We start from the raw sequence: 21,776 nt of genomic DNA on the forward strand, positions 1-21,776 counted from the left end.
GTCACTTTTGCCGGTCCAAGCCCGGGTAAAGGAGCAGGGTTGGAACTGTGACATTAAAAAAAACAATAATTGCTAAAAGTTAATTTGTAGTTCTAAATAAACTCTAAATGCATTTAGGATGTTTTTTACTCACTTTATGTTTCTTCCACAATGTTATTTCTCTCTCCAACAACATAGGTTACAATTAGATTAGCATGACCAATTATGCAAATTAGGCGATGATGTCATTTGACTTCTAGCGACTTTTAGGACAACCAATAGCGATTTTCCTTACTGAGGCGTTGGCAACACTGCATGTATCACACCCAATCCGGTCGTTAAGTGATGACGTGATGAATCCTACTTCCGGGCCTAAAGTAGTCTGCGTTTAATATGGCTTTTGTGTTGTTAACATGTTTAATGTTTTGTATTTTCTTCTATTTGATCTCAAAAAGCTCCTAAAACAGTCAGTGATCACTGTTGACCTCCCTCGGCTTTTATTACCACTAATCATTTATTTAAGCTCAGTTTTTAAAACCTTAGGATGTAACTACAGCCCAGCCCATGCAGCAGTATATGAATGACTAACCTCATATTGTGGATGGATTATCTCAGTTGTTCTCCTGGCTGAAGTTTGGTCCTTTTACAGCATCCTGCCATGCGATTACATTTGTTCCTGACCACCAAGAACACTCACGTTAACTTTTATCGAGTGGAAAAAAAGTTAGCTTGTTTATATTATGCTAACATAGCTGTGTCACTAGCGGTCACGTAGCACATCATTATATACCAGCTAGCCAAACTTCAGTAACCCTACAAACGTCCCTGCTGTTTAGTTTTCTGTCTTCATTTATGCTGGAAGTGATAACAGAGCTGTACGTTTTAATTTGTTTCCAAAACCCCGCAGTCAGGACATGCTATATTGTATTTAGATAGAAGCTAGCGAGCTAACTTCCTGCTAACTTCTAACTCTGTTAAATGTCATAAATTCCGTTTTCATGGATGCCTGGATGTTAAACTCAATTGTTACACCTGGTAGAGCAGAACGCTGATCATTTTATTAAAGATGAAAGACTTCAGACAGTTTTTCAACTCTCAGTAATGCCACAGTGATCGTTTGATACATGGAGCTGCAGCGGAGTTTAGACCCAGACACGGCTAGTGACGTCAGACTGAACAACCGGATAAGTTCTCAGGAAAATGTAACATCACATAAAACTTTATACACTTCACGTTGTTCAGCAGCGCTGGTGGTGATATTTATAAGTGTATTTTCCTTTATCTTTAATATTTAAACAAAATAATTTTTCATATATCTGAACTTTGCACTTAAACTGTTACTGTTAAAAACCAAATGTATTATCTAATGAGAAACTAAACTCAAATTAATAATAATGTGGTTGTAATAATAAAAGTGTTTGCGTTTATATTGTGGTTTTAGTGAGATCATCTAAATGGCATGTAGCTTATTGTACTGAAACAAATGTTGGTAAAGGAATGTAAGTTCCAGATAGGTGAGTTTGTGAACTAATGTTGTTATCATGATAATCACATATTAACCATAACCAGGATATTTGAAGATGAAATGTCTAGATGTAACAGATCATTAATAGCATAAATGACTTATATAAGAACTTGTATTTGTTTTATAAAAATAATTTTACCTTTTAATAAAATAAATATATGTATACGTCTGTAATGGAATGGAAGTATGTCAATGACAAATAGTCTAATAGTTCACATTATTGTTTTGATCTTGGTTTCCCTGTATGTTGTAGACCATCAAGTCAGTCGTAAAACATGTTGTTTACTGTGATGAACTTCACAATAAAATAAATGACAAGTGTAAATAGCTTGTGGGCCTTTTATTTTTAAAGTTTAATGTAAACCGAAGAAAAGATTTTACATGAACATTTTCAAAAAAATGTGCTCCTGATAATGAATTGATTTGCAGAGGCAAAATTTAAATCAGTGAGAAACTCTTTAGTCCCTGAGATAAAGACACTCATATCTCTGTGTGTAGTAGACTCTTGTTTGCAGGGAAAACTAACTCTGGAGAATAGAGACTGTAAATAACTTATTATTCCCTGCAGTCCTACCTGTGCAGGCAGTTGCCTGGGTGCACTGCTGTTGCTTGGTTATGATTTGTGATATCAGGTTGTGTACCTGACTCACTTTTACTCCTCCCAGTTATATCGAACCATCAGTTCTTGCTTTGCTGATGCATAGAGGTAAGTCAGCTAACTCTGAGTGACATGCTTAAGCCAAATGAGGTTTGGGAAATATTGACTGTCTTTTTTTTTACCTTTGGACTTACAAACAGAAATTGGACTGCTCTTTGTCTGTCAGAGCAACATGTGCAGCTTTGTGATTACCAAAGATGGCTGGTAAAAGACTTTTGGTTGGAAATTCAGAACTCAGCGACCCCTCATGGATGTCAAGATGATTTCTCAAGGACTAAGAAATGTGGTGTGATGCAATGGCACTTGGCCACGGGTCAAAGAAGTCCGTATCCTGTGACCAGGGGATCACACATGCTTCTCTAAGCAATGGGGTCAGTAATACTGAAACATTAAAACTGCAGCAATGCACTCTGATCTATGTCCTTTGTAGGGATTTTTGCATATCTAACATTTTTTAGAGTAAATGCATGTTTTAGAGAATGCACAAGACCTTTCAAAATGGAGGCTCCTTCTGTGCTTTTAATGCCATGACTGATGCAGGTTCAGGCACTTCTACATACATGTTTCCATAAACTGTGTCAGTATGCTTTGTAACAATCAGTTGTGTTTGATTGGGATTTGCAGATATCTAATAAATACAATAAATAAATATAATAACATTTTAAACAAATCGATACCTACTTCCCAAACATAACTTACTCAAAAACCAGGTTAGATGTTAACTAAATGATTCACTACATTTTCATTTTTCTCTAAAACAAAGGATGACACAGCGTTGGGTCTGTCTCTGTCAGATTTTTTGTAGATCATGTTAAGCTTTTGTTTTCAGGTGGGAGCTGCTACACAAGCTGTGGCTCCGCCCACTAGGAAGTCTCGGTCCTGCAAGTGTGTCCTTGCCTTCCTCATCATCCTCATTGTCATCATTATAGTTGCAGCAGCAATTTTGGCTTGGTATTTCCTGGGTGAGCAAAACATTGTCTCTCATTTTGTTAATATTTTAATCTCAAGTTGTGCTCCTGACAATGACAATGCTGTGTGAGTGGCCACATGTATACAGCATCTACAAAATGTGGTTTGCATGTTTACCTATGATCTTTTGCAACATGCTCAGTTTCAAATAATTGTCAAGTCATGAGGATTATTTGAGGATAGTAGTCATCATGTGCATGAGAAGCTGGCTCCGTAATTGTACTGCTTATCGGGATATAATTTAAAGACCCAAACCAGAACACCATACGTTTGGATCCCTGTAGAATTGCTGTTTTGGCAAAGGATTTGCACTTCAGGATATGATGGAACTGGAGAAACATTTAAATGCTTTGCAGCCAGATCAAATTTGCAACACGCCAACAGGATTCACATCCTGAACCAAGGCCAACTCTTCCAATTGCCGAACATTAAATACCAAATAATATTTTACTGACGTACGCTATTGACAATGCAGCCGTTATGGAGTACTATCTAAATGTAATATTTTAGTTCTCCCTCGGCTGACTAAAACATGTTGGTCCTACAATGACTACAGAAGCCAGGGTCATGCATTTTTATCGGGAGGAGTAGGGAAACAGAATTCAGTTGACCACAAGCTGTAATTCAGTGACATCTAGTCATGAAATTTTACAAACTAACTTAGAGTTAGGCGGCACAGTGCTTAGCACGGTTGCCACACAGCAAGAAGGTCCTGAGTTCAATTCCACCATCAGGCCTGTGTTGAGTTTGCATGTTCTCCCCATGTTTGTGTGGGTTCCCTCTGGGTTAATAGACTGATCTAAATTGCCCATAGGTGTGAATGTGGGTGCGGATGGCTGTCTGTCTCTGTGTGTTAGCCCTGCAACAAAGGGGGACCTGTCCAGGGTGTACCCCACCTCTCGCCCAATGAGAGCTGGGATATGATAGCCCCGTGACCCTGAAAAGGATAAGCAGAAGCGAATGAATGGATGGATGGAACTTAGAGTTAGTGTGTAAAATAATAAGAGTTGATATTGTCCTCTGTGTTGTAGTTTAGTGGTCAAGCAGGTACCAGCTGTGATTCTAAAATGTAAATGTAAGGCTTGAATTAGGTTGACAAGGATGTGGTAAAGAAGCAGAAACTCACAGACAGCTAGGGAAAGCAAATCAGAGTCAGTCTGAGATGCTATATTTATAATGGTACCGCACACGTATACTGAAACAGAGTGAGCAAATATTTTCCAGTTTCCTTTTTTCTTGCCTTTCATGTGTTACGAGTTCAAAATTGGGGATGGAAACAAGAGAAAAAACCACAATAACAACACTGGTCCGGTCGGGTTGAGTCAAACGATGATTTTAATGAACACACGCGTGGGAGATGGACACTGATGCAGACAGCCTCAAAATCTCAAAATGGTGGAGCATTGCTCAAACTTTTATAGCCCCTGGTGCCTCCACCTTATCATAAAAAGCCTAAATATTTACATGCTTTCTCTCACACAGCGCCTAAGCTACGACCTTGGCTCCCTGCTTATCTGCTCCTGCTGCGATGGGGCAGAAAACTCCAGCATATTCTGTTCTCTTCTAATCAGACAAATAAGACAATAACTCTCTGTGAACAGTATTTCTTATAACTCAGCAGTATAATGCATCATAAAACAATGTCATTCATTCACAACAAGTCAGCAGTTTAATGTCATGCAAATCAGTTTAACTAATGCAATAGTTATCAGCTTCTTCTAATTCAGGAGAATAATGCAAACTAATCTACATAATAATTCACAATCTTTAATTCGGGGTATAACATGGCATAAAATAACACTACAATCCAACACATGCCTATTCTTAGCACAGATGGGCTGTCCCATGGATCATTATCATACGACAGATGAAGAACATTGGATCACTGTTATGATACTATTATTATGTAGCATCACAGTTACTCTTTGATGTCTTTAATTTCTGTGTTGGTCCACATTTCTGTAACAGAATACAAGGTTTGGGTGTTAGAGGCTCGTGTCCAGCAGCAGTACACTGCCTACTTATCCATCCTCAACAGGAACTTCTCTACTGATCTGTCCTCTCACAACAGTCCTGTTTTCAAGAAGGAAGCCAAGGGCGTCGAGAGTATGGTGAGCAGGGACCACGAATTCCTCTGATGCAGATGTCCTAAAAATTTAGGTCACTTAGGTGATCCTGTCAGTTTCAAAGGCTTTCTGTTTTTCCACTAATTTTCACAATGTAATCTTAACAAGTAAACAATAACAAAAAAGGGGGCTGAAACAAATAATGCTTAGCAAGTTTGTTTAGGTGCTGTAGATTATAATAATTCTGAGATATTACCACAAACAGTTGTTATCATTAACGTACATTACACTAGTAAGTCATAGACCAGAACAGAAGTCCAGAAGTTTTGTTTTTTTTCATGTGCTCTTATGTGCAAAGGTGTTTTTTTTCTGTTCTCAAACTGATCTCCCTGTTGGAGCTCAGTCTGAGGGGAGTTATTTTTTTTCTCCTTATCTTTCCTCATGTGGTGCATTTTCCATTGTTATACCTCTCTGACCTGTCTTCCCCATGTGATGTTTTGTGTCATGTATGTATGGTCGGAGGGTAAGATGGCGCCGGCATTACGTGCAATAGGTCGGCAGCCTTATGAAATTTCCCCTTGTGGGACTAATACAGGTACATCAAATCAAAAGAAGAGCAGACTGTAGTCAGATTGACTACGCTATAAAGAACCACATAGCACAGCAAAAATAATACATTAAATTAGCATTCAGGAGGCTATGTTTGGCAGTATAAAGTACATATAGTGCATGTGTACTGACAGGAACACTACCATCCTGCACCTGAATGATTTCATGTGAACAGCTGATAGTGTTTTGCTTTCTTTCAGGTAGAGAATATTATGAAAGGTTCGATTCTTTCTCGATACTTCAACTGCACCACTGTGTTTGCCTTTGGGTATGTACATTACATTTTTTCTTCACATAGTCATAAGTCAGAGTCATAACAACAGGAATGGGGCAGTACTGTAGTTTAGTGGTAGACTAAGTGCCAGCTGTGATTCTAAAATACAAATTGAGCCTTGAACTAGGTTGATAAGTAGTGAATATTGTGCCATCATGACTCCAAGTTCAGTTCAAGTTTTTGTCAACAGGAGGATATTTTCTACTGATAAGCTTTGAGTAAAATTTAAAATCTACACTGTTCTGCACATTTTTTCTTAAAACTAACCTCTGAAAAATATCTTTGTGGCTTTAACATACGGTAAGCTTTTACTCTGTTTTCAATAAGGGAGCAGCCACCAGTTGTTTCTTTATAGTGGTTAGTGTTTTATGCTAACTGCTACAATACTGATGTGTTTCAACAAGTTCAGAATCTACCGCTTTCTGAACTGACAAAAACTGAAGATGATCAACTTTATCTTACCAACAGTTTTAGGTATATTATGGTAAATGGTCTGTATTTGTATAGCGCTTTTACTAGTCCTAGGGACCCCAAAGCGCTTTACACACCCAGTCATCCACCCATTCACACACTGGTGGAGGCAAGCTACAGTTGTAGCCACAGCTCCCCTGGGGCAGACTGACAGAAGCGAGGCTGCCATATCGCGCCATCGGCCCTTCTGGCCAACACCAGTAGGCGGTAAGTGAAGTGTCTTGCCCAAGGACACAACGACCGAGACTGTCCGAGCCGGGGCTCGAACCGGCAACCTTCCGGTTACAAGGCGAACTCCCAACTCTTGAGCCACGATCGATTATAATCAACCCAAGATCACGAGGTAAAAGTACCAACTGTATTGCAGGTCATGCGTGTTTCTATAGACTGTATACAAAAAGCTCGACATGGCAACCTTAAAATGATAAACCACAGACTATAGACTGATTGTAGAGTTCAAAATTCACCTTGTTCAGATGTTGCTGTTTTATTTTTCATTTCTTTTTTCTTTTTATTTATACTGTAAATTTGCGGATTTTAGCTGGGAAGTTGCTTTTGGGCCCAAACAAGTGAAACACTGTGACTATTTAAGAAACTGTCCTTTTTGGTATTTCACCAAATACCTGCAAAAACAAGCATACTTATGACAACATGAAGCCATAGGCACCAAATACTTTGAATCAGTAAAGACAGTAAAACACTAGAAGTCAAAAGTTTGGACACACCTTCTCATTTAATGGTTTTTCTTTATTTTTACTACTTTCTACTTTGTAGATACATGCTGAAGACATCATATATGAAGCAAGATATATGGAATCATGTAGAAAAAAAGTTGGTAAATATATCTAAATAGGTTTTATATTTTAGATTCCTGAAAGTAGCTACTCTTTGCTTTGTTGATAGCGCTGCAAACCCTTGGCTCTCTCTCAATGCACTTCATGATGTAGTCACCTGCAATCATTTTCATGTCACAGGTGTGCCTTGTCAGTGTTCAATTGTGGAATTTCTTGCCTTCTTCGTCTGACACTGTTGGGGATTTATTCAAAATTGAAGGCACACTGAGCCAGCATGGCGACCACAGCAGCCTGCAGCGACATTACATCCCATCCAGTTTACCTTTATTTTGACCATAATTTCGTTTTCAACAGGACAGTGACCCCAAACACACCTCCAGGCTGTGTAAGGGCTATTTGACCAAGAAGCAGAGTGATGAAGTGCTGCACCAGATGGCCTGTTCTCCTCAGTCACATAAACTAAACCCAAACGCAATGGTGTGGGGATAAGACTGTATAAGACTATTGGAAAACTATTTCAGGTGACGACCTCATGAAGTTCATCGAGAGAATGCCAAGAGTGTACAAAGCAATCTAAAATATAAAAAGCGGTTTGAGTTATTTCACACGTTTTTGTTTCCTACATAATTTCATATGCTCATTCATAATTTTGATGCTTTCAGTGAGAATGTACAATGTGAATAGACATGAAAATAAAGAAAAACCATGAAATGAGAAGGTGTGTCCAAACTTTTGACTGGTCTTTCATCGAGTCTTGGTTGTCTTTTTGTCTCTGCAGGGAAGGAAGTGTTGTGGCTCACTTCTGGATACTGCTGAATATACCCAGCAGCCATGCTGAGGGAGTCACGCTGGAGAAGGTCAGAAGGAGCCTGGTGGAGGGGCTGAAGGGGTACAGCAGGTCAAAGGTGGAAGAGATAGCCAGCTTTGATGGATACCTTTTCCATCTCCCTACACTATCTGTCAGTGGTGAGAGGAAGAACATGGGCAGAAAAACAGTTAAAGGAAGATTTAAATCTAAATTTAATGTACATTTAATTTAATTTCTGTTTCTTTTTGTTCTGCTCCCTACAGAAACTGACCCCAAAGTTGTAAAACTTTTGAAAGCCTCATTTGGTATCAGATTTTATTTCAGTTTGTTTATAATTTTTTGTTTTGTATTAATTAATTCATGTACCGGAACTTTAATTACAAGTAGCACAGTCCACTGTACATTAGACAAGAAATAAAGTAACTCATGGGAACAAAGGTAAACAGGATTTTATGTTGAGCATGCTTCTCAGTATAATTTAATTTATTATACTGTATACATAATTCACTGAACAAATGTGATTTTGGGGTGAAAGGCAAAAATTTTAAAGCCTTATTTTGACATTTGAACTCCACCTCTATTAGGTCGCATCATTATTTAATTGGCAACATTTAATACCCATTTTTTGACTTGCTTAGATGGGCACTCATTGGTCATGGTTAGAGTTTAACTACATCATAGTACAGGTAGTTTATATGTTTAGTTTTGAAATGACTTTAAAATGTTTTGAAAGGGGCATAATAATAACACGATAAAAACAATGGAACTTGGATACTAACTAACAACTGAATTATTTAAATTTGCTAACAACATATTTGACCTACAGCTTTATTAGCACAGACGCCAAAAACTCTATAAACTGATTTTCTCTTGTGTTATACTTTTACATGGCACATTGTTCTAGTTTAGTCTGATCTTTTAATTGTTTCTTTTTAGACAATTCCTTTTAACGTAATAGCTCCATATCTAAAGTCAAAGTAAAACTTTATATTTAGTGTAATGTCATCAATCCCTATCAGCTTAAGTTAAACCATAGAAGCAAAAGCCATTGAAGTTTAACATTTACAAATCCCATCATCTGTGCACAAAAGTACAGACTCAGTTCTGACTTTAATTCTTGCCTTTTTTGCCCCAAGACTGCTACCGCTATCAGAAGGTGGTGTCCAGCAGCCCCATTCTGCTCCTTGGCCCTAACACGCAGCGTTCCTCCTGTCTGTGGCACCTCCAGACCACCCCAAGCTCCCAGCTTGAGCTCCATATGGAGTGGCTGCTTCCAGAGTGCAGTGACAGACTGCTGGTGTACAACTCGCTCACCCCTGCTGATAATCATCTCATCACATCGTGAGTCTCTCCTAACAATATAAGTATATTTAGACTGATACACAGCACTGTGAGGCATTAATGTAAAGTGACAGGAATATTTAAAAACCACAAAAATGAAATCAATATTTGGCCTGACCTTTAAAATAGGATGATCTACACATATCTAGGCCTCTATAGTTCCTGTTATAGATGTCCAAAATAGAAACTCATACTAACACGTTATTATCACTATCATTTATGGGCTCTGTGCAACTTTCCTTCCTTCCTACCAGTGTGTATGGCTGCAGCAGACATGAGCGCGTGGTCCGTGTCCTGTCATCAGGAGAGTGGATGACAGTGGTTTGGAAACAGGGTCTATACAATTACAAGGAATCCTTTTCTTTGTCTGTGCAGGCTTGGGAACACCAGGGTAAGCCTACCTGAATGTTTTGCACTTCTCTCTGGTAAAAAATGTATCATACAATAATTTGACTAAAAGTCAGCATCCTAACATGCAATGTCAACCTTTGGTGGCACATCAAAAAGTTACATCATCTGGAAAACGTTTTGGTATTCTGTCCAGTAGATATTTAGATATATCACACTGTAAATGAAATTATTGACCGGTTAGTTGTGCAAGAGCTACAGGAATGACCAGAGTGAGTGGGATTTAGTCTCTGGGCAGCAGATATCAATATCCTCATGTATTTTTATGGCAATCTATCTTGGTCTCACAAAACCAAGAATCAATCAAGTTGTGTTCTGAAAGACATGGTAGAAATCAATCTTGTGTGGATCCTGCTATATTCATGAGTCCCCCTCTTCTTTTCTGTATATATTCACATTAAATGATTATATTGTGGACTGAACAATCTTTCTTGCTTTGTGTCTTCATCATTCTTAGACTGTAATTCCACTATACAGTTGGAGGCAGTATCAGGGGTCCAAGGGACACTAAAGACACCCTTCTTTCCCAGCTACTACCCTCCTGACACCAACTGTACCTGGAACTTTACTGTAAGCCTCTCCTTCAGCCGTGCATCTTTTATTGATCCACACATTGATTGATTATTTTATTTATCATCAAATGATCCACGTCAAACTTTGAATCACTAAAGGTAACTCGTATTATAATAAAGAACCTGTCAAGTAAATGACTTGATTGATACATTTACTGTCCTGTGTGTGATTTCAGATGCCCAGTGCAGGGATGGGCTTGTGTTTGACATTTGAGGGCTATGAGCTAAGCAGAGCCAGCTACAACCAGGCCTGTACCCAGGGACAGTGGGTCATCCAGAATCGCAGGTAAGCTGTGCCACAAAGACCTTTTTCAGCCCAGTAAAGCAACGTTAGTGCCTATTCTGGAACTTATTAGACATGTTTACACACACAAAAAGAACATTTGAGATAGCCCAACACAACACAAATCCTCATCATAACTGATATAGCGGGTCGTGCTTTCAAATAGTTCCCTTTTTAGCAAATAGTCATGTGTAAAGGATTTTGTCTTTCTGTGTAATGCACAGGTGCTGAGTTCTGCTTCTTCTTAGCCTGAGTAAAAAGTATTTAGACCCTGAGAGGATTTTGTTCCCTACTGAACAACAGGGGGCAGTGTTGTACCACACAAGCCAACCAAATCCCCTTATGTTTGAGAGCATTTTAATTCCAGTATAGGCAATAAACTCACAAATCCCTTACTTTCTTTATTTAATCAGGAAGAAACCGATCAATAGTTTCTTGTACAAGTGGAGAGGTGATGCCTTCAGGGACACGTCCCTTCACTTTCACCCTCCCTCTCCTTTCTCAGGCTGTGCGGCACCAGGGCTCTGCAGCCCTACAGCGAACGTCTCTTCCTGCTCTCTACGACAGCCACTATCTTCATGACATCTGAGGTGTCACTCACAGGGCCGGGCCTTCAGCTGCAATACAGCGTCTTCAACCTGTCAGATCGTGAGTTGTGGATGCTGGAACTGACAGCCATGAAATGTTGATGAAAATATTGGGATGTCATTTTGTGACCTTTTCTCAGCATAATTTCGAGCTCTGTGTGTATTTGTGTTTTATAGCTTGCCCAGGACAGTTCCTGTGCACTGTGAATGGTCTCTGCGTGCCCATCTGTGATGGAATCAAGGACTGTCCCAATGGCCTCGATGAGAGAAACTGTGGTATATACAGAACTCCAAACATAAATAACTCTCCCTTCACATTGAGAGGGTAGAGTAAGTGCTCAAATACTGAATGTGACACATAAATGTGCCCATTCTAAGTAAAATAATGTTGAATTTATTGTCTATCAGCCACCACCCTCTTGGTGAGGCCACTTGTGACACTGGAGAGCCAAAACTGCCAGATTTATATGACATGGATGAGAGTAGAACTGTTCCAGAAAAACATCAGATATGTGAGGCTTATCAGAGTGCTGCTAATGAAAGCTGCCTGGCTTTAAATCCAGGGGTGATGTTGATCTGATCTGATGGGCCTACTCTTTAAAAACCCCATGAAAGCACTTGGAAGGCAGAAAGAATCTCTAATTTTAAAACCTGTGAGTGTTGGCAGCCTGTCAAGCTACAATGCTCTCAGTGGTTTGACTAAGGTCAAGTGTTCACTATTGATTCAGTGCTGTGAAAAAATGTTCATCCCCGTCCTGATTTTTTTGTTTTTGCACATTTTTTAAGACCTAAATATTTCAGATAGCATCTTTAGCATAGCATCTTTATTTATAACGCACTTTACATCCAACAATGTTGACCAAAGTGCTACAAATATAAAACAGAGAGGAAACAGTTTAAATTACATATAAAATATCTTAAAATTAAAAATAATATAATTAATAAGAAAATATATTAAGAGACATCAACAAGTCCTGCTGTGCTAAAAGCCAAGGAAAATAAATATGTTTTAAGACGTGATTTAAAAACAGATAAGGAAGGTGCCTGTCTAACATGTAAAGGCAACTCATTCCACAATTTTGGTGCTGCCACAGCAAACGCCCGATCCCCTCTGAGTTTACGATTAGTCCTGGGCACACTCAGGAGGAGCTGGTCTGCCGACCTGAGGGACCGGGAAGGTATGTATGGATGAAGAAGCTCAGAGAGGTACACAGGGGCAGCATTGGACCAACATTTAAAAACAAATAAAAGCAGCTTAAAATGGATCCTAAAATGCACGGGCAGCCAATGAAACTGGGGTGATATGCTCGTATCTACGAGTGCCAGTTTAAAGCCGTGCAGCAGTATTCTGGACTAGCTGCAGTCGAAAAACAGAAGATCGACTCACCCCAAAATAAAGAGAATTACAGTAATCCAGCTGAACGGTTACAAAAGCGTGGATTACTGTTTCAAATTGCTGTCTCGTAAGAAAGTGCTTAATTTTGGCCAGTTGCCTCAGATGAAAGAAACTAGACCTTACAACCAACCCGATCTGGCTTTCAAGCTTAAGCTCAGGATCCATTTTCCCAGATTAACAAACTCTGGTTTACCTGCCTGCGACAGACTGGCAACCTGTCCAGGGTGTACCCCGCCTTTCGCCCTATGACAGCTGGGATAGGCTCCAGCGCCCCCCGCGACCCTGAAAAGGATAAGCAGAAGCGAATGGATGGATGGATGAATGGTTTACAGAATGATTTCAGGGATTGCAGATCAACACACGGAACAGCAGTGGAAGCAGGTCTAAACACCATTACTTCAGTTTTCGAATCGTTAAAACAAAGAAAGTTTAGCGCCAACCACGACTTGACGTTCTGCAGACATCATCAAGAGAATTTTAATATTAGACAAAGATAACCAGGGATAAGGGAAAAAGCTATCTAAACCTTCCTGGCCCTGTGTGATGAAGTAAGACATCTAAAAAAGGTGAGATAAAAAGTCAGTGACATCTATCTGTCTGGAAAGGGTTAGAACGCCATTTCTAAGGCTTTGGGACTCACAGTAAACTACAGTGAGAGTCATATCCACAAAAGGAGAAACCTTGGAACAGTGAACCTTTCGAGGAGTGGCTGGCCTACCAAATTTACTCCAAAAGTGCATTGAAGACTCATCCAGGAGGCCACAAGAGAACCTAGAACAACATCTAAAGAACTGCAGGACTCATTTGCCTTAGTTAAGGTCAGAGTTCAACAACAATGAGAAAGAAACTGGGCAAAAATGGCCTCCATGGGAGAGATCAAGGAGAAAAAAAGAACACAAAGACTCGTCTGACATTTGCCAAGGTTTACATCTGGTGTAAAACTAGCACTGCATTTCATGAAAACATCATCATACTAACAGTCAAACATGGCGGTTGGTGGTAGAGTGATGGTCTGGGCTGCTTTGCTCAATGACTTGCTGTAACTGAAGGAACCACAGATTCTGCACGAAGATCCTGAAGGTGAACCACTGAACCACTCAGGCTGAACGACCGCTTGGTTTATCGGAACACCAACCCTTTTTCACATAGGGTCAGGTAGGTTTGGATGGCTGTTTTCCATTAATAAATAAAATCATCATCATTTAAAAACTGCATTTTACTCAGGTTATCTAACATTTAACTATGACAAACATGCAAAAACATAATACCAAAAATATGGAAGCGACAAATACTTCTTCATGGCAAAGACTAATGCTAATACTATACTAATTTACAGAAAGTAAAATATGCTAGCCACAAATTCAGACATATTTACTGTATATTTCTGTTATACAAAAGCATCAAAAGCACTTTATTTAATAACTTTTTCAAATGTACTCTCTAATAAAACTCCTCTTTTGCTTTTCTCCTAATAAACATAATCCAGCATACATTAAATCAAGCTATTAATTATGTACTGCGACACACTCAAAATACATTTAATCTGTAAATAAGAAGCACAGTGGGCTAACTCGTGTTACACGGCTGAGTTTTTCTACAATATTTTGTCAGTGAACGGTTCTGAATGTAGTGTTTACATGTGTGTCTCTCAGTATGTGTGGCACAATACAAATGTCCAGAGGACAGTCAGTGTGTGGACTACTACAAAGTGTGTGACCAACACCCAGACTGCCCTGAAGCTACCGATGAGATGAACTGCACTGAAGGTAACAGGCTGCAAGTGTCCTTCTTTTCACACATAAAATACTTCCACAGCCGTCGGCAAAAGGTAGTTGGAAAAATCACTACGATCCCCCTTTTTGGAATATATGTAGTCAGATGCCTCTAACACTACATTTCCTGTGTGCTGTATAACCAAAGCCTCCATTCACCTTTTAAAATGCTTAGCTTATAAAAAGTGTGCTTTAAGATGTAACCACCCAGACGTCATTTTATATCATTGATTCATTCAGTCGTTCAATTCAGTCTGAGGTGTCTGACTTTTTAATTAGAAGGTGACAGTTAGAAAGATGCATGAAGGTGAGGGATAGGAAGGTGTGGGTTGCATGCAGCAAAGCGCCCACGGCAGAATCAAACCCTGCCTGTCTGCTGCCACAGGGACAGCCAAAAACATATCAGGAATATCTGTTTTCAGTGAGGTAGTGGCCTGTTTTTATCTTGTCCTGCATCCTTTTGGAAGACCCACATGACTTTATCCTGAACATCTCAACAGTAACAGTGCATATTGGTTCCTTTTAGCTTCAAGCTGAACTGATGAGGGAAGCAGACACAGGCCATGATGTAAACTTTATTGTTTAATTGCATTAAATATAAATTTATACTTGTGTCCATGCCCAGGCGTGCAGTGTACAGATATGACCTATGTGTGTGCTGACGGAACGTGTCTGAAGAAACCAAATCCTGAGTGTGACTTTGTCACTGACTGCCCTGACGCCTCCGATGAGAAACATTGTGGTAAGAAGACTCGATCACCTAACACCTTCTAACATTCTAACTTTATTCTCATTATTTTAATTGTATCACATTAAAATTTCGAGACTTCTGTGTGCTTCTATGTCAGAGAATTTGTTTCAATAACTCGCGAGCATTTTATTTGAAAAGTATTAGCTCACACTGCGCACATCAGTGTGTTTAAACATACCTGCGTGTGTGTATCCAGAGTGCGGCCTGAGGCAGTTCTCCAGCCGCATCGTTGGGGGAACGGACGCCTCAGAGGGGGAGTGGCCATGGCAGGCCAGCCTGCAGGTGCGGGGTAACCACATCTGTGGTGGCACTTTAATCGCCAGTCAGTGGGTGGTGTCGGCTGCCCACTGTTTCTATGACGACCGGTAAGGGCAGGAAACAAAAAGGAAGGAAGTGGTGTGATGACTTAAATGTTAGAAAGTGATGTTAATAAGAAGACAACCAAAGGCTCTCTGTTGTGTAAAGATTAAAATATTATCATCCTCTGCCGTGACTTTGATGGAGCATTTTAGTCGTGGTTTTATAAATCAAGTTTATTTCTGCTGCAGCTTCCTCCTTCTGTCCTTCGGTTGCATCTTTGCTGACCGGGGTTTAACTGTGACAGCCTGTCTGAGTCAGAGGCAGAGTATTTATGGATTTGTATACACTTGTGTTTTTCAACCCCACAATCTGGACCATCCCCAAAACTATAGCTGCAGCATCCTCTAGAGCATTACCTATTTTTCTCTGCTTAATTTTCTTGCATGGTGATTAAAAGCTTAAGCAGCCTTCAGAGTCTGTGGATGAGGAAGATAAAAAAAGCTGAAAAAGTATAAACAGATATTTCTTGGCATGAGTTAATACTGCTAACTGTGTGGGTGTTTTCTTTTTAAATAGCTCAGGAAAAAAACGCTTTCTTATTGGCCCTACAACACATTTGACCTCTTTGTGTTCCTGCTGCAGTCTCTACTCCCCCTCAGTGTGGACAGTCTACCTTGGCAAACTTCTGATCAACCGCAGCAGCCCTACAGAGGAGGTGGCGCGGGTCCAACGCATCCATCTTCATCATTACTATGACGATGAGTCCCACGACTACGACCTGGCCCTGCTCAAGCTGGACCGGCCCGCCGCTGCGCTGCTGGCTGGGCATGCTCGACCCACCTGCTTGCCCCCACCAACGCACCAGCTGGAGCCAGGCCTGCTCTGCTGGGTCACTGGCTGGGGGGCACTCCGTGAGGGGGGTGAGCTTTGAAAGCAGGGAAGGGGAGGGCTTGAAGGATGTGCAAAGAAGCTAGAGTATGGAATAGCAAATTACAGATCTTTTAATAACCAGTAAACCTGCTATGGCAGTGATTTCCAAGTTTTTGGTTTGACCTCTCAAAATGCCTCCATATCTGCTACACTTTATCACCTCAATTTGCTTTATATTGTAAAGTAAAGACTCTACAATAGTATAGAAAAACCCCAACAATCAGACAAACCTCTATAAGCAAGCACCTCTGACAGGTCTTGGTGAGACTCCCCTGGTGAGCTGGGGCTTTTTATGTTCACTCATTGCCTGCACGGGCTTCTTTCAGAAACTCCAGTTTCCTCCCACAGTCCAGAAACATGAGTATTAGGTTAACTGGTGATTTTGAATTTGTTGTAGGTTAGATTTTAGAGTGTGTGGTTGTCTCTGTTTTGGCGTTATGATGGACTAGAGACCTGTCCTTGTGTATCGTGCCATCTGGACTACTTTTTCTCTGGGAATGACATTAAAATATTGAAATAAAACTGCAAAACACAGGTCCATTTCAGTAACTTGAACGAGCTGACAGAAGGTTTAACCGTCTGTGACCTAGCCATCTGCTGTTCAGAGCAGCTGTGCCAGTAATAAACCCAAACTTTAAACCTTTAAAAAATGAGTATTAGCCACAGAGACCAGTTTTTTTCCCATGTTTATTTCTGCTGTAAAGTTGGGCAGTTTGATATAGGAGACCGTGGCAACTGACTTGCTTTCAGAGCCAGCCTCAAGTGGCCATCCATATTTATTAGAGCAAAGTTTAATTGGTTTCCTCTATGATCAAACATCTTGGAGGTTTAAAATTCATCTTCTGACATTTTAAATGGATTGGGGACCTCTATCCTACCTGCCTCTCAAAACAGTCATTTTTCATTCTCCACGATCATAAATCACATTGAGCTACAGGCTGCTTTATGGACAGACACAACAACAGACCTTAAAAGACACTTAAATCCCACTGAGCAGTTTCATAAACACTACTGGTCCTAGAGTGATGTTACATTTACTGCTTTAAAAATGGAAGGTTTACTCTAAAAGAAGAGCACTCACTCACTTTTTAGTTTTTCTTTTAAGCAAGTTTGACTCCTGTTGCAGAATGATTACCGACTTATGTATTATTCAGTGTGATGCATCATTTTCACAACCAAACGACTGTGTGGTTTTTAAAAACATCCTTTTGTCAGTGCGTGCGAGATATGGGGAGTTTTTGTGCAGACGGTGATGTGGAGGCAAGTGGGTGTGCTATTTTGATATCTGAGCAAACACACATGGAAAAAAAAACCTAATTTAAATCAAAAAGGCAGGAGGAGATGGAGTGGTGTGGGTGGAAGTGGTTTCTGCTATCACGATGAACTTAATAAACTGAAGGCTGAGAGAGAGAAAAGGTGTGGGAGAACATATACTGGCATGCAACGCTTCATAAGAATCAATACAACTTTTGAGAAAAATCGAAGGTAAATTTGAATACATTAAAATGCATTTGCATGATCATAATCGGAATAAAGTGTTTTCTTGTTACCGTAAGGGAAGACCTTTGTTGTTCATTATTAGTAAGTGAAGACACGTCAACCAGGCTTTCCAGCAAACATGGGTGCATCTGGGTTCTACACTATGGGGAACAGCAGCTGCCCACACAAAGCATGCTAAGTGTGGTCTGCCCAGATGTACCCCACATTTCACACCAGTAGCAGGGATCACAGAGGGCTGCCTAACTGTGCCCCGTGGTACATTCCAGCCACCAGCTGTATGCAGCGTGGAACAGCGTTTCTGAGGTTCTGCATCAATCACCTTCTCTCAGCTTCTCAGTCTCCTGTTATTTCTCGCAGTGTACTAAAACATGTTCCGTGGTTTCATTACCCTGTATAGTGTTTCATTAATATAAGTAATATGCTGGCAGACATACCCATGTAGGCCCAAAGTCGGGTGGCTGTGCCTCATTAGATAGCATGGGTAATATAGCAGCTGGAAGGTTGGTGGATCAATTTCTCTGGATACTTCAGTCTACAGTGTGTCGGGGAATGTTAGACAAATACCTGTGCACACACAGGATCCACAGCACCTTTGCCCCTTTAGGACCCCTGTATGAGCTTTCTATGGGCAAGCACACAATGGGTTCCCTCACACCAGTCCATAAAGGGCACATTAGGAATGTTTATTGGACGCTGGAGGTTGCAGAGTGTTATTAGTGCTGTTGGGTGATATCTATTGCAAATGGTGCTGCACCAAAATCTTCTCTGTGATTGCTTTGCTCGCTAGCAGATTGCTGCAGTTTGCATGAAAGTATGCTGATTTGTCTGCAGACAAGTCAACAGTGAAAGTTGAAAAGTGCGATGGGAAGTGAAAACGGAGAATGTTTGGCTTCACGGTAAACGTTGTGTCTTACAGTTGAAACCAACATGTTTCAGAAGACACAGATTTGACTCTGAACGCTAGTTAGCATTTTCCAGGCGTACTATGAGTGATGACAACCAAAACAATCAAAAGAAGGTTGTCAGTGCAGAAATGTATACCTTTTTGCAACAACCTCCCAAAAGCACTCGCAGTCAGGGAAAACTTGTTTTTCCCTCATCGCTGGCCATTTCCAAACAATTGCTAATGGGTCTCTAAGCTGGTGTTACTGGGGCCTTAAGCAGTGCACAAAGACTCAACAGCATTATGACTGACAGGATATTCTTTTGCCCTCTGTCACTCTGTCCTCTTACTTTTCCCAGGCACAGCCAGTAATGTGCTTCAGAAAGTTGATGTGCGCCTGGTTAGCGAGGAATCCTGCATCCGTTCCTATGGACACCTGGTTACTCCCAGAATGCTTTGTGCCGGTTACCGCAATGGAAGGAAAGATGCCTGTCAGGTACAAAGAAATACAAGCTGCATGTGCTTTGAACTTTGGCAGCAAAAATGGATCAAATGACTAAAAATTAAAAAGCAAGTGGAACTCAGAATGTCCAACACAACACTTAGCACTTCATCCCCTCAGCTCTACACATTGTTTCCTTTACAGCCTGCACTTTTACTGTTTTGTCACAATCTCACCATTCCCGTCTAAAATATCTTTACCTACATTTGAAAAAAGAAGAGTGAACAAAACAAGTCAAAAGAGGACCAGGCTTTGGTTTGCTGGGTGGAGATACCGCACAAGTGTGTGTGTAGAACTGCCAAGAAACTGTAGGTAAAATCAAAGCAGAGATTTAAATTAAACTGATTTTGTATGGATTCTCTCTTTAATATAACTAATATTACAAAAAAATCTAAATTCAATAAGTTCCTGCAGTGTTTTAAAGTTGATATGATGCAATGAAAGTAAAATTCTATGTATCACTTAGAATCGTGTAGTCCTGCTCTCTGTCAAGATGTCCTCAAAGCCACAAAAAAGGAGAAACCGATTAAAATTTTAAATATTAAAAAAATCTATAACGTTATTTCCTCTTTTTAGCCCAGTTTTTTTTAAAACACATCGATGTTATAAAATGAGTTTTAAAAGCCACATATCTAAGAACCCCTGATGATGATGATATAGTGAGTCACTGTAGTAATTATAAGTACTGTCAATTATTATGGTGCCTCTGTGCTGTGAAGACCCAGTCTTATTTGTGCCTCGTTAACGTTACCTTTGTCTGTTAGGGAGACTCGGGCGGTCCCTTGGTGTGTCAGGAGCCTTCAGGTCGCTGGTTCCTGGCCGGGGTGGTGAGCTGGGGTAGAGGCTGCGGGCGTCCAGACTACTATGGTGTCTACACTCGCATCACCAGGCTCACCAACTGGATAAAGCAGGTCATCAGCAGCTCCTGAGTTACTGATGTCATACTTGCACCAGAACACCAAACCGGAAGAGAGAGAAAAAATGCCTTAAGGTGTTCACAGATGACCTGAGACTGGTTCTTATCCAAACAATGCAACTGTGAAATGTTAAAGGCTTTTTTCCAAAGTAACAAAAGTAATGAAATACTGAAACGATACGCCTCTAATAACTGATAGTAAAAAAACGCTTTGAAATTGTACCCAGCAAAAATCATTTACAAGCTGAATCTTCCTCATTTGAAAGATAATAAACTTCACATATAGCCTCACATATTCTGTGTTTGCATCTCTGATTTAAAATGAATGTAAAATATGTGTAACAAGACAAGTCCACAGTCACTGCGTGAGTCTATTTATACCTTTAGTACTTTTAGCCTCCAGCTGGGTACTTTGGAGGAGACTGAGACTCCTATACTTCTGCAGACTCCAACTTGTTTTTGCAGCGGAGAAGGCGCCCCCTGCTGGTTATTAGAAAGAATGTTGTTTTAAGGCTGCACCTTTTGGACCTGGAAGTTTTGGCTTTTGTTCATATATGGTCTTTGCATATCTAATTGCAACATAGTAAAACGTAAACCAAAGAAAGAAAAGATCATCTAATTAAGGGATGTTAAGCTGGTTTCAGTGCCCTACAGTTTGCCATTATTCTACACTACAGAAAACTCTGTCAGCACAACTCTTTCAGCTTAAACTGTGAGAGATAAATGTTTAAAATTACAGAAATGTTTTGGTAGATCATTGCAAAGACCACTCTGTAAGTATAAAACTGAAAGTTTTTTTGGTTAATTAACAGAAGTCCAGTGTTTTTGCTATTTTTGGGAGGACATAGGAGTGTTTTTACTGTGGATCCACTGGTAAGAAACAGAAATTTCTATAGTAGATAGATTACTTTGGTGTGACCTTGGGAGCATAACAGTCAGGAAAAAAAATGTAAACTTGTGACAATACAGTTAAAATCTATGACTTCTTTCAGATTTTCTAAAGATGTCCTCCACGCCTTATGTGTGACACCCCTGATCTAAACTTCATAGTGTCTAAAGTATCTTAAGAGACACAATTACAATAACAAGCAGGTGGGTTACGGTTGCCTTCTTAATTAGGACACAGAAAAGTGAGTTTTTGGTTAAACGATGGATCATTCTGGAGAAAAAGTGGGGGGAAGCCATAGCAATCATGTAGGAGTTGCATATACAAAAAATGTTAATATTTTTTTCAAGCCATTTGTGACAAATACATAATGCACACTTCACACAGTGCACATGTCTGTGAGCAACATTTACCTCCATGCAGCTCCTGCTGAGGTAAAACTTCATGCTTTGGAGGTACAAGATACAATATCATACGTTACACTTTGGATGTTGGTTTACACCAGGACTATTTTATGAGCTGCCATAAGCAACATTCGTAAGTGTTAAAAATATGACTTTATCAGAAAGTTATTTTGACAGAGATGGAATAGTTAC

General features: G+C 40.1%; 1 protein-coding gene across 1 annotated transcript; it reads left to right on the plus strand.

Moving 5' to 3' along the window:
* Positions 1-2,294: 2,294 nt before the first annotated feature.
* tmprss6 (transmembrane serine protease 6) lies at positions 2,295-20,580 on the plus strand. Its single transcript, XM_026171822.1, has 18 exons — positions 2,295-2,533; positions 2,992-3,124; positions 5,100-5,242; positions 6,007-6,074; positions 8,124-8,311; positions 8,417-8,458; positions 9,290-9,494; positions 9,749-9,885; positions 10,360-10,472; positions 10,651-10,760; positions 11,263-11,405; positions 11,522-11,620; positions 14,393-14,506; positions 15,138-15,254; positions 15,460-15,628; positions 16,206-16,483; positions 19,236-19,372; positions 20,143-20,580. Exons 1-18 carry the CDS (start codon positions 2,444-2,446, stop codon positions 20,305-20,307), a joined length of 2,451 nt encoding a protein of 816 aa, XP_026027607.1. The 5' UTR covers positions 2,295-2,443; the 3' UTR covers positions 20,308-20,580.
* Positions 20,581-21,776: the final 1,196 nt, after the last annotated feature.

Source organism: Astatotilapia calliptera, chromosome 6 (assembly GCF_900246225.1).
Source record: "Astatotilapia calliptera chromosome 6, fAstCal1.2, whole genome shotgun sequence".
Lineage (NCBI taxonomy): Eukaryota > Metazoa > Chordata > Actinopteri > Cichliformes > Cichlidae > Astatotilapia > Astatotilapia calliptera.

Bases quoted from the DNA above. Each gene is read 5' to 3' on its own strand.
- tmprss6 (XM_026171822.1), top strand. From the start codon at position 2,444: ATGTGGTGTGATGCAATGGCACTTGGCCACGGGTCAAAGAAGTCCGTA. The intron at 2,534-2,991 runs GTCAGTAATACT...TTTTGTTTTCAG, and splicing joins ATGCTTCTCTAAGCAATGGG to GTGGGAGCTGCTACACAAGC. The intron at 3,125-5,099 runs GTGAGCAAAACA...TTTCTGTAACAG, and splicing joins TTTGGCTTGGTATTTCCTGG to AATACAAGGTTTGGGTGTTA.